This window comes from Danaus plexippus, chromosome Z, assembly GCF_018135715.1.
Source record: "Danaus plexippus chromosome Z, MEX_DaPlex, whole genome shotgun sequence".
Lineage (NCBI taxonomy): Eukaryota > Metazoa > Arthropoda > Insecta > Lepidoptera > Nymphalidae > Danaus > Danaus plexippus.
The window spans coordinates 8,503,936-8,518,317 of record NC_083559.1 but is presented as its reverse complement, the minus strand read 5'-3'; the positions used below and the strand labels follow the sequence as shown (position 1 = coordinate 8,518,317).

General features: G+C 29.7%; 1 protein-coding gene across 3 annotated transcripts in view; it reads left to right on the top strand.

Annotated features, from left to right (window-relative positions):
* The first annotated feature begins 6,677 nt into the window (after window positions 1-6,677).
* LOC116777566 (hypoxia-inducible factor 1-alpha-like) overlaps window positions 6,678-14,382 on the top strand; it is a 41,591-nt gene continuing 33,886 nt past the window's right edge. For 2 of the 3 annotated variants that reach the window (XM_032671186.2, XM_061526007.1), the window contains exon 1: window positions 6,679-6,971. In XM_032671186.2, coding sequence (XP_032527077.2) covers window positions 6,754-6,971 — 218 coding nt within the window. In that variant the 5' untranslated portion in view covers window positions 6,679-6,753. Of the gene's footprint in view, window positions 6,972-14,382 lie in introns of all 3 variants that reach the window. The other variant, XM_061526006.1, reaches the window with a different exon arrangement.

Below are 14,382 nucleotides of genomic sequence, written 5' to 3'. Positions count from 1 at the left end.
ACAAAGGTGAATGACATTACAACTACAAATTACAATTCAAACCCACTTGGGAATTTAAATTATACGGTTTCTGCATATGGTATATGTGTATGAATGAATGAATGTACACACACGCCCGCCGGAATCAAAGTGTTTATTTTACATTAAAAAAGCACTATTTTGTCAGAAGTACATACAAATTATGTATCATCTTTTGGTTTTTTACTTATTGGTATTTGAGTTTTAATTGCTTGTGACTCACAAGCAATTAAAACTATAACTCACAATTTGTGAGTTATATCAAAGCCAGCTCTGTGGCTCCACTAATATAAATAAGACAATTTATCTGAGCATGATTAAACTTTTCCCGAATCTTAGAATTTACCTCTTTGTGAAAATGGCGGGATTAATAAGTTCTTGTCTGCATGTCGAGGGCAAGAGGTTGGCGAGACAACAATGAGTTTACGTGGTTTTCTGTACCTGAGAATTAATGAATAAGTCAAAAGAGACTTCTTAGGTTCGACGTTCCTTTATAGAAACAAAGGATTAAGGAATATCGGATATTGATATCCAAGTTTATAAGTATATTTAAGGTAGTGTTTAATTATCGTTTATTGTGTATAGTAGACGAGAATAAGATATCGACAAAGATATATTCTAGTACAAATATATTTAACCACATCCACCATTATTATTCAATACAAATATGGTTGATGAACTGTATACAATTATTTTTTTTAACGAATAGTAATAATATATAATGCTAAATGAGGTCAAAATGAGAGGCTTTATAAGTTTGATTTCGATATATAAGTACGTATGTACCTGTGCCTGTGTCTGTGTTTGTGTGTGTGTGTGTGTGTGTGTGTGTGGAGTGTGTGTTTGTTTGTTTGTCTCTCTAAGGCATACTAGCACTTAAATGCGGATCATCCTATTTTGATGCGTTTTTTAATTTGTAAGCAACTTCATTTGGGATGTTTTTAGCCCTGGTCTGGATTATATTGGTGTAGGAGTATAACAGTATCGGCTCTTTTCCAAAAAAATCTTGGTTATTTTTTTATGTCATAATGGAAAAAAGATTTCATATGTATTGTATGGGTATGTATGTATATATGTATTTACGATGTAGCTCCACTTGCATGTCAGTGGTAAAGGGAATGTTAGTGGATTAATATAACAGTAATCAAATTGAATAGTCAGTTTGGAATCCAATCATATTAAAATATGTTATAGATATTTGAAATATCAATTACAGTTCGAAATTGATATTTCCACTGAATTTGAATATAGCAATTTCGTAAATCCTCCAAAGAGCTATATGAATAAATGGAAACCTGAATTGAAAAAGGCGCAAAGGCACCGCTGTGAGTGCATGGGGGAGAGTACACATAATAACGAGGCCGCTAATTATTTCGACACTGGAAGAGATTATGAAACCAACAGCTGGATCAACATTTCAACTTTGTAGTGCGTAATAAGGTAACATGAGGGAAGGCAAATGCACTTGTATAAATATATTATTTTTAATCATAGAAATTATATAATGGCTCAATTTCAATTTAAATAAGTTTCAATGGTGAACAAAGAAATGTTTTAAAATAATGCGATCTCCTTTTTTTTATTTTTTATTACCGTTTACAATTTCAATTTTACTGATAATAGAAGTTTTGTTCAGTCAAATTAAGAAAATTTAGGTACAAATTGAGATAAAATGTTTAATAAATGTTACAAGCCGAATACGACGCAGCAGATATATAAGTAGACAAATTCCTTTTTCATCATCATAACAGATAAAAAGTGGCGAATGGTGTATCATCAACGATGACATTGCAAGGCGCTTGCGCCAAATACTTAAAAGTTTTATGTCCTGACCAAAGAACGTCTAGGTAGAATAAGGTGGGTAACAGAAGGGGCAAATAAACCGAAGACATATTTTAAATCAAAGGGACTAATAGATATTTGAAACAAATCTGAATGACTAGACATATCGATCCAATTATTTATTAGACCGTGGAAAACATATGGGCATAATACAAACATAGATAAAAGTCAATAATTCCCCTTTAGGTGTCCATGTAGGTCCCCATGCAGTGAATCTTGATGACAGTATAAGTACTAATAACTTAGACCAGTCTTATCGGCCATCTATAGGTAGCTAGGTAGGTAGGCACGGCAAAGCTTTTCACAGTTCTGACTATCGAACACACCTGTTTGGGTTTCTACGTATGTTATACACATCACAAAGTTATGAAATATTTAGAATAGCATTATATATCTAAACAAATGTATATATAACAGCACATATTATATAAGAAGAGAGACATATTTAAGTAATATATAATTATAAATTAAACATATCATCTAGTCGTGCCAATCATTGACCTCAAACGAAATTTTTCAATTGTGTTTAAATATTCTATTAAGGTATTTTATTAATTATATTTTCCTCCAAAAGAAAATATAAAGCACAACAATACATAACTTTTTATTTCTTCTATCACATTACATAATGAACCTATGATTTTCGAATAAACTACACGTATTTATTGTTTTATTTTACATCTTATCCGACATTCTGTTTACTTTACAGCAATGGTGAACATAGGCAGACAATATGAAGTTATCTGAAACAATAGGTATCTTTAACGTATATGTATATTCCAAAATATATAAAGGACATTATGAAAGTATTGATTTATTCAAACGCGGATCATTAACCAAGCATTTGATCCATTTATTAGAGATACTAAAAAAGCATACTAAGATTTATACACTGAAATTTTAGATTTTATCAATAGTTATTTCAATTTCGAGCTACTTTTTTTTATTCTAAAACTGAATTTCGACTAATGCTTTGGTGAATTACAAATATAACCTGCCTCTCAAAAACAGTTTTATGCAGACATGGTTACCATTAAGTAATTACTAAAAATATAATGTTGTAATACGGATTCCTTGAAATGATATTATCGTAATAAGTGATATTTTTTTTTCTTTTCAATCTGACGTTCTTCAAACGATGAAAAGTGATGGCAGACTTTAAAGTTATTACGCTCTATGATTGCATAATCCCTCCATTCAGCGTGGGCGACTTCAATATCAATTTTGTAATGCAAACTAATTAAATAGGAATATTGATCGCAATAATTCGATGTAGAAAGTAACTTAAAATAACGTTTACGAAATATGAATAAACCGGGAATGGAGGTATTTGTCATTCCGAAGACGTTTTCGCAAGCAAAATCCCTAGGCTACCCTACCTTCAATGTAATTGATTTCCTACAACCTGCTGCTTAACATCTCTCAGTGACAATTTAGAAATTATATATTAGTATGGGATAGTTAAGGATTTTTAGGTTTTTTTTACAATAAGATAAGAACGAGTTCACGAGGTCATGTTCACTCAAGCTTTGCTTTTTCATATATTTTTTTTCGTATATATACCCTTTTTCAAAAGAATTTTGTAAAAAAATATTTTGTTTTTTGTTACCAAGCTTTCAATGAAGTGTCTATTACTACTGAATCTTACTAAAAGTCTTCGTACCTATTTATAACTCGCACCATTAATTTGCTGTCTGTTTTCATTCCTATTTACATAACATCTTATATAACTATAAAAATTCAGGTACTTCTTGGGGAAAGTTTTATACGCCATCTAATTTTAGAGAAGAAAATAAAAACGTTAGACACAAGAAAAATAAAATTTTCAGTTGAAATCGTGGTGACGTACAGAGGATAAGCACAATAATCACATCACAACAAAATTGTCTCATCGTCATCATCATCATCAGCCTATAGGAGCTCACTGCTGAACAAAGGCCTCTTCTCACATGGAGAAGGTTAGAGCATTAATCACCACGCTTGCTCAAGACGGGTTGGATATTTCAATCTTGTAATTTGAAATTATAAGACCAGGTTTCCTCAAGATGTTTTCCTTCACCGTCCGTCAGTTGTGTCTAAATACCCTTAGAAAGTAGGTACATAAGATTCGGAAAAGATCACATTGGTACTTGCCAGGTTTCGAACTCGCGCCCTCACGTATGAGAGGCGGGCCTTTAACATCCAGGCCACCAACACCAAAAAAAAATTCTGAAAGATTGTACTGCTTGCACTTATTAATTTGATTTATGGAAAATAAATAACAAAGATCTGAAATTTAAAGATGTTATTTATAATATTTTCTATAATACTTTACGGTTAGTTAAAAAAGATTATGTTTAATATGCAAAACTTTCCTCGCACTCGATCTCAAAATGGATTGAGACTGACAATACTATCAATTTAAATTCATTCATAGACTTCCGAGGGTCGTAGACGGATGTGTTTTAATAAAATTAAATGTATACTAAGCAATCACACTCTCAAAATGAATTAGTTAGTTTAAAGACAAATTCATTTAAAGGTATATCTATTAGATGACCTATATCCATCTTTTCTTAACAGAATAAAACTTTTGTTGAGTAAATGGATAAGAAAACAATTCTGTATTCCATTTGATGGCTATTTGCAAGAACGGATTTTACTTTTTTAATTAAATTATTCATTTAGCCTTTGATGTTAAAACAAAATAATTAATTAACGTAAGATCATAAAGTAGTTCGAGCTTTCGTGGAAACAAGGGAACATGGAAAAAAGAGAAAATGTTAAAAACAATACTTTTTTCAGTTCGATATAACAGTGACTTTTTTGCTTACACTACAATTTTTCAAATTGTTTAAAAATTTCTGTAGGTAGTGTGTAATATCATTTTAAACAAACCTAATAGTTTCTGCTCTGTTATACTATTACATCAATTTGTGTATATTATATAGGTATATACCAATATACCAATATACCAATATATTTATAAAAGTAAAAAAAAATATTAATTAGTCATTTATCATGATTAATTTATTCAATAGATTATTAGCGTCTTATATCAATTATGTTCGTTAAAAACTAGAACCCTTTACGATCAAACATTTATTGAACGCTAATAAAATGTCCACTCTGCTTATTCATATTATCCTCAATAAAACAAATAATTGTAATAAATATCTTTGACTCGCAAAAACCATAAACTATCACATTTTTAATTGAGAATATATTGGAATAGATAATTAAAAGATAAATGACTTTTTTATGTATGTATCTGGTGAAAGCTGATTTCAGGACAAACAAACATGTGCCGTATGACATGTTCGAGATCAAATCGTTTTGCCCTGTCGGTCATTCAATGATAACTTACCAGCTACTCTAAAGCAATTACTGTTATTTGTCTTTTGAAGAGTTATTTATATTAATAATTAAAGTAATAATTAACTAAATTTATGCAAGCATTATTAATACCTTTTTAAAATAATAGTTTTTTTTGGTAAAAATAATAATAATAAATTGATAACATTGTTATTAGCAATTCCATTAGCACCACTTCATTTAAGTTGGTCTAATTTAGTAATTGTTCCCTGTGTAGGGTAGTTTTATCAATTAAAAATAAATAATTCGGTTTACTACAATTTATTAAAGGATAAGCCAAACAATCACTGACGGCCTGGGATCAGCAAAACATATTCTGATATCACATACAATACATAGTCTGTTATCAAGCGTTTGATACCGAAATATAGTTTTATTGATAAATTATTAAGAAATTCGGTAAGGATTGTTGCTAAAGATTGTAAGAAATCTAAAGGAGACACGAATGCAATTCGTATAATCCAAAGAAAATAAGTTAAGGCATATGCCATCACCTAAGTATTGAATTAAATTTAAGAAATGACAGATACCTTGAAAAGACATATTTCACGGAGCTATTCTGTTAATACTTTTCTTTATAACTGATACATATAGGCAAATTATGTATGGTTTATTATCTTTGATAATACTTTTAGATAAACTAAAAGATGTGATTACCTCTTTGTATATATGAGTATCAAAAGCAGTCGTACGGCAATTATGTCGCAAAAACAATTGTTTCATGTGCAACAGTAGAGATCCAATAAAATCATTATATAATAGTCAATTATAATTCACTAATTGATAATTATTACATAACACGAGATAAGTAAGGAAACGATTTGGGATTATACTAACAGAGTAAATGTTAAAATCTGTCCAGCGCTAATATTATAACATGATAGAGCAAATATAAATGGAAAGACGTTTAATGGCAAACTTGTGCAAGTGACTGTTTTGCTGAATGCAATATTATTAGTTGGGTTTTAAACTTAGAAATTTAGAATGAATGCAATAGAAGTATAATGCCGACGTTTTAAGTTTCTTGACCTTTATCATATATATTTATTGAAGGTACGGAGTCACCTTGCGTTAGTGTCAATATTTAGCTTGACAGCTTGACATTTGGTCGATAGTAGCCAATTAAAAGGTTATCGCAACATCTCATGTTGTTTTCTTGTGATTTTCCAAATGTTTGTAAAGGTTCTAGTAGAATATTATGTTATGCCAAATATCGCATTTCTAAATACATCTTTTATATATTAAAATTTTTAAGAAAGCCAATTCTGTTCAAAATTTCTAGTTGTTACAAATTTATTTTCAGATTTAATACGTTGTTTTAATTTAATTAACTAGAAGTAGGAGCTTCGGGAGCATGTGTTGATCCGACCCGGCACTTACTATTATCAATGCACGTCGCAATGCAATCGAATGGTAGATAAAGGATTTGCAGTTGTTTATATGGTGGGGAGGGGAGCGGGCGGGGTGCGACTCAGTGCGCGAGCGGTGCGGTCGACGATGCACGCGTATAAAGCATTAGTTCGTCATTAGAAATACATCATGGCAGATTGGCCAATGCTGGAGTGCGACTATCACAATCGGTACGATTCCTATCAGTACAACTACTATCAAGAGAAGGATGAGCAGCCGTTACCCTCACAGTGTCTGCAAACGCAAGCGCAACCCTACCGTATGCCGTCACCTACTCTCACCCTACTACTATCCCCACCGCCTCCCGAGCAAACATCGTCATGCACCTATAAGCCTGCCTCCATAGGGTATGTTTTAATTTATTATAGTAACACACGTTATTTGATTACAAATTATAATAAGAACAACCATAACGTGAACTCTATTGTAATACCATTCAGTTTAAAACTGTGCAGCGCAAAGCTTAAGGTTGCTGTTTATAACAACAAGTTAAGGCCATGGTTCTTATTAAGCATTATTTTGTACATTGTTTGATTAGTAATTTGAAACTTAAACTTCCTATACCGTTATAGACTTCGCTTAGGTCTAGAAATTGAAATATTTATTTGTTTATTACAAGGCGGTAATATTAATTACAATTATAATAATAATTTATATAAGGTTTGTTGTAAATTGAAGTTGAAGAGTGACGGATAGATTCAATATTACCTAGCGCGCAACTTTTAAAAAGCATTATAATCTGCCAGTGTATTATAATTATTAAGTCTGCCATTTTTAAATGCCAGTCATTAAACTAATCTTACATCACGGTACCATAATAAATAGTGCGGAGAGTTTTAAGATGCAGTGTCATTTATGTACTAAACACTTGAGAAACAAGTAGCTATCGTAAAATACAAATGTCTCTTCCGGTGTTATCGTTATCTGTTACTGATTTAATTTTATACGAGACTATTTTAATTTTCAACTTCAATTCATGTAACTAGTGGTAACTGTAAAATAAATAATTTATGTACCTAGTTTTAATTGTTATATTATAAATAATTATCTTGCGAAATCATAACAGCCCGAAATGAGGTTTTATTATAAATGAAACCATAATTATCCATATAAACAGGCCCAATTTGGTACTGGTAGCTGATAACGTTTAAAAACTGTGTTTATTATATTTTTAAGCTATTACGTATAACCTCTTATATACAATATATTTTACTTCGAAATAGTAATTAACTTCGTTTTTATAAATATAATTGGTTTTGGACACAAAATTGTGTGTGGTCGATGTATTAATTCTGAAAGAGCGGTTCTAACGCTAATGTTTTAGCAGTGAGTTGTAGATTTTATATCCAAAGGCAGAATATGGTTTTATAATTGTTCATTACCACCTTGTGGAGGAAAGACTTGAGAAAACATGTATAAAGAAATACTATGTTAGAGCTATGGATGTTAGAGCTCTCGGACTTGCAGTATTTAACGATTTTTATATCTTGGAGCACTTACTTAGCAATCGGGAAACTGTGGGCTTGAAACTCGGAGCCAAGCCGAGCTGTAATAGCAAAACAGTAGAGTCAAGGATCATCAAGACCAAAACCGTATGTGTCTTGGTTGTGTTTTGACGGGACCTTCGGCAATGAAGATAAGAAATAAAAATATATTACCAAAAATTTAACATCTATAAACAATTGTAAATATACTCATTCTGTTTGGTTTGGTTAAAATAAGTAAACGTGTTTAAAAAAATATTTTACCGGATTAAAATACGGTTAATTATTCCGCCTTGTGTTTTTAATTTTCAACCATACTAATGAAGTTAAATATACAATATGAAACAAACTTTTGATAAAGGTAATTTATTTTATTCCAATATTTAGAATACCTCATAAAAGTTGCTGACATCAAAAGGTTACAAAGAACTGAATATGAAGTAATTATAAAGTTATCCATTGAATTTATTGAACAAAAATTGGTCTTTCTTGTCTAACTCTTCCGTCTGGATTTAAATAAATCTTAAATTTCACAAAAAAAAAAATACCGTAAATAAGAGATGAATTTTTTTTAAGTATGTAATAGGCATCTGTTGAGACAGCTATCTTTAAAAAAATTCATGCAGCTATTAGTTTACTTTTCGTATAAAATAATTATGTGAAAAGGATATACAATATGTAAGAATGTAGCAATTAATTTACGTAGACGTAAGAAAATATCAGTTTTATTTCATTGACCCTGCTGCTAGTTAGATTCACATTAGATGCCATATTATGTACAGTTAAAGTCTGCGTCTATCTTAACTGTGATAAGTAAAGAGGAAATATTTTCTAATAAACTCGTCTCTATTTGTATTACACGGACGAGTTAAGCTCTCAGGTGACAAATGATTCATATTGCATAATGTATGGTTTAACACTCTTGTCACAGATGTTAGAGTTGTTTACATATAACTGATGTACATACATCACTTATATTCAATATAACTGATATATGCACGATATTCAATAATATAAAATATATTTATAATTCACAATCATAATTTAATTATTTTTTTCGAGTATTCACTTTTTTCTAAAAGTAACACGTTGAATGAAAAATTTTGTGTAACGCTAGTATATTAATAAAAAAAGTATTCCCGTTAATTAAACTGCTGCAAATTTATTGTAGGTATAGCTATATTAAACTATAAAGCGAACCAACATGGAGGCATTTTTTAAATTCATCGAATATAAAATTTTAACTTTAACAGAAAAGTATATATTCATCGTTTATAATCAGTTAAACATCCAAATTATTTATATATTAATAAAAATACAAATTCTTTTGCTTATAAATAAGTAAGGAAGTAATCAATTAATAATTCCGAAACAAAACTTGAAAATCGTAAAATAGAAATTTTATACTATATGAATATTATAGTGTTCTGTGTTTGTCTTATAGTTTACCCACTCTTACCCTTTTAAATATTCGACTAAGTAGACCATATGTATAAGTGTGTCTTTTAGACGTGTGTGACGTCATTCAGATTAAAAATAATTTATAATATTTGAAGCTTGCGATTAATTAATAAAATAAAAATGTTTATGTTTTATTAAGGAATATCCTTTTACATACATAATAAGATTATTGCGATGTTTTTACTGACGTACATTTCATTTTGTGGTTTGCATTCGTTGAAAAATAATATTAAGATTAAAGATGAAATTATTCTTTTGGCTATGTTTGTGAGAAGTGATTTTTTTCAAATGGAGATACAGAATACTAAAGAGCTACAATTAGAATTGTGTACAAGATTAATCGCTAAAGTCTCTTTGTATATTAATATTTTTTGTCATATATATAAAACTTAACTCAATGAGCGTAAACGCATTCAGTCAATATTTATTATAGCCCTAATGTCATTAAAAACTTGTCTAGCTATAAAATAACTTATATAAAATAATGTGATAGCATTCTATGTCCAACGGAAAATATGATTCACGCAATCCAAATACGTATGACGCGCTTGCTAGTAGGAACATGTGAATTAATTAATTATAGCTATCATTTGTACTTGCGGACCTTACATATCGTGTAAAAATTGTTTATTCCTTAAGATAAAAACATGCTTTTTAAATATTTTTTTAAAAATTCAATGGGTGAAAAGTAGTGATATCTACAAATTATTATTTTCTTCCCTTAATATTAACGGACTGTTATTAACAATTTTGATGTTAAAAATATGTCTTTATTTGCGTAGATTTAAATAAATACTTCAAATTGTTATAAAACTAAAAAATCATATATTATTATCTTGAAAATTTGAAAATAATATAAACGAGAAAATAATAGAAATAGAACTTCTTTTGCAACAAATTACCCAGAGCAATATGGTCAATTATAAATAATGTCTAACTTACAAATATGTAAACTCTATGAATATTTTGGTTTACGGAACCATTAGTAGCCATTTATAGTAACTGTCAACTTTGTTTACATCGTATGAACTCGAGCAATATAACGTTAAATAAAATACCAACCTTATGTACCTAGCCCCTTGTCGAATAACACCACAGTTTATACGTCATGTAAGTCTATAGATTACAAAAAGGATCCAGTGCTTTAGGCAAATGAGTTCACCGATCACGGATTGAAATAAACGCCGGAAAGAAAACTGCATTTGTCTTCATAGAGTCAAATTGACAAAATAGATTTAAATATCTTAAAGTCTCCATAAATATTTTTTTCGCTTTTTCCCCACACTTAGAGGTTGGAAGAAAAAGAACCATCTACTTCCTAACTCGCCTTTATTTCTTAATCTGTGGTAAAAGTAATATGTCCACTAGAAATAGGGTCACCTCTTGCAAGACCTGCATACTTCCAGGCAAGCGCAGAAGATTTTACGCTCTCGTCATCAATAAAGAAATTTAAGGTGCTACGAAACAAATTCATGGCCATAAGGCACCGTAGTACATCAGACTTCGTTCATCGTGGTATATAACTATAGATTTTACCTTTATACTATTATACAAGGTCCCAAAAAATATAATACAGACAAACAATACAGACATGAATGCCCCCACTACACACTATAACTACACACAGTCCGCCTTCCCCGGCGAAGACGAATACCCACGCCATACACGGCGCCCTGGAGTTATGCCGTCGGAGAACGGCATATTGTTACATTTTCTACTGCTACTGTCTTTTAAATGAGGTCTTACACTGACATACGCTTTCTTTGAGGCACTTTTAGGACGTCCCTTATACTGTCAATATAAATTACTTTTCTTTTGACGACTATGATCCCTAATATACTTATGACTTATTATAATTAAGTTGAGAAACGAGTTTAGGTTTCATTTACGTTTTTTTTTTGAAAGCTTGAAAGAAATTTACGTTTAATAAATTATAATTCTAATCATTTTAAATTTAAAGAAACAAAAAAAGTTTAAAAACCGTCATGTGTGTATCATCATTTAGTCTTAATTTCGAAATCAATACCACCTCTTAAAAAGATACTTAATAAGTCCTTTAAATATCACTTAGCGCATTTTATACAGTCTAAGAGAAAATTAATTATAGCAGCATTTTTATGAAACCTGTAAAAAAATTATCTTTAAACTTAAAAGTGAAAAGCGAAACATTAAATTAAATTGAACGAAAGGAACACTCCAGAGTCTTTAAATCAGGTTTTATTTGATTTATTAAAAATGTATATAAATAGTTGTTTTTATTGCTTGTAATTAATTAAATCTTATCCTCATTTTAATGTCGGTGTAAAATATTATTAATAACTGTACTTTTTGTTACTAATATTTTTGCGAAGTAATTTGATAACATACAATTTATATATTAATCATTACTTGGCGAAATTTTTGATGACAGCAATTATATAATATATATTATAAACATATAATGTTATTCATTGATCTATGGAAAAAATATTACCGTTATTTGGTGATTTATTATTATCATAGATAGTAATCGTAACAATCGTATCGTCTAGACCGAGTATATACATACATAATCCTAAAAAAGATTTAGGACCAGATGTCTGTGAATTCCTTTCAAGAGCGCTAGCTAATAAGTGCAGTAAAGTGTACAAGTATAAATATATAACGTCTTTATAATAGTGTGGAATAAATGTCAGCTTAACTGTTTGGCGGTGTCATTTTATAAGTTCATTGACATGTATATTTTAGTGGCAATAAACGTTCGCTGGAAATAAATATAATGTTCCTAGCGGGTGAATTGCTACGACGCTTTTAATTATTAAAATAATCATTGAGTTTTCATTCTAAATAGTTAAACATTTCTGCCCCCGTTATGCACAATGCCTGCACGAGTTATCAGAAGGCTGCCTGACTTTTGTTCGGTGCCTTTTTTAAAAGTGAACGTGTGTGAATAAATTTGATTTAAAGATACTTTTTAAGATTAAGGATATGTCATGACCGGAACTTGTCTAAAAATATTCACTATTCTTATTTTGTTTAAATATAGATTTCCTAAATATCTATGAACATTGCAAATTAAATTTAATTCCTTTTTCGTCTTATTAAAATTTTTTGGAAGTTTACGGACTTCATTATCCTAATGAATAATTAAAATATTTAGGTTTAAAATAAAGAAAAAAATATTTATACCTCTCATTGCTAGCAAATAGGGCACTTACTTGTGTCTTCATATTAAATTTAATAATGGAAATAAATAGAAAAAATATTTTTAAATAAAAAAAAAAACACAGAACCTACATACTAAATACTATTTATTAACCTAATATATCTAATAATAAATTAGATCAGCATTAAAATCGAATGAACACCTAATGTAGATAAACGAACACTATTTTTATTCACTTTTCATCAATCAAGTTTAATACCTAAATAAACTATACAATTTCTTAGTATCTAATCACCTTTTGAAATGGTTGCCTTAGGTTTACCCATATAGCTATATGGGTAATATTTTTTCATAATTAGAATATGTGTAGGTTAATTTCACTATCTATGACCAAATGACGCTGCCCTTTCTATGAAACGCACGAACGTTAGTTATTTGTTTTGAAGCAAAGTGCAGTCCCTACCTATACTTCTCCATAGGACATTTTTCTGTTGCAATATAATAATTTCGTTGAAGAATATTCGATCGTATATCATGTGGTGTTATTTCAAATTGAAATGGTGAAATTTTGTTTTAGTCTCATACTTGTTATTTATTGAATTTGTTGTGTTATACGAGAATAAGTGTAGGTTAATTTTAGTTTAGGTTTCTTTAAGGTCATTCTAATTTGGTATTCTATAATTGTTTAGTGTTAAATGAGTGTTTATTTACTTAATCTGTAAAGGGCACCGACTCAAGGAAATAGGCTCAGGAGTATTCGAGAACATACTTAAAAAAACGTTCTGACGAATCGAGAACCTTCTCTTTTAAAATCGGTTAATAACACGATTACAGAATCTGTCTTCCGACAATGAAGGTCCTAATACACCTTAAGTAATTCCATTACTTAATGTGCATTATGTATGCGTACTCATTTTAAGGATTTTCTTCAATTTTATCAGGATTCCATAATCAGGACTCATTGTAATCATCATGGGACTATTTTTGAAGTCTATCAATATAAATAAATAAATTTAAATTGGGTTACGTTAAAGTCACTCCTATATTAATTGTGGCACACATACTTAATGCAAATTTTAGACTTATTTGGTTCTCCCATGGATGCTATTGTCAGAACTGTACCAAATTGAAATGGAACTAAACGGGAAGCAGTAACCTTTAAATAAAAAAGAAATCATAAAAATCGCTTCACCCGGTCCAAAGTTAGTAAAAAATACAGACGAATTCATAGCAGTTTCCTTTTTTAAGTCCGTTGAAAAGAAAGGTTCTTTTTTTTAATAAATGAATAATTTGGCTCATATAATTATATTATAGTTTATGCCAACTGACTTAGTTTACTTTCATTTTGGCATTAGATCGTGTCTAAAAGATTGTGATGTACCGTACGACAACTATATTAATGATTTTCTCTATTGATACAAATAAGACTGTTCAATGCTTGATTTCAATGATTTAATGTTAACTAATTAGTTTAAAATTACGGCATTACACCAACTAGTAATATATTTGAAGTCCTCTAAAGCATTTGATACATATGTAGTTGATACTAAGGCTTTATTTAAAAAATATTTACTATGTTAATAAAACTGACTGTGTATTGTGTACAAGAAGAGGTTTAGAAATTAAAAAATACGTATATTTAAAAAAGTAAATAAATGTGTCATTTAG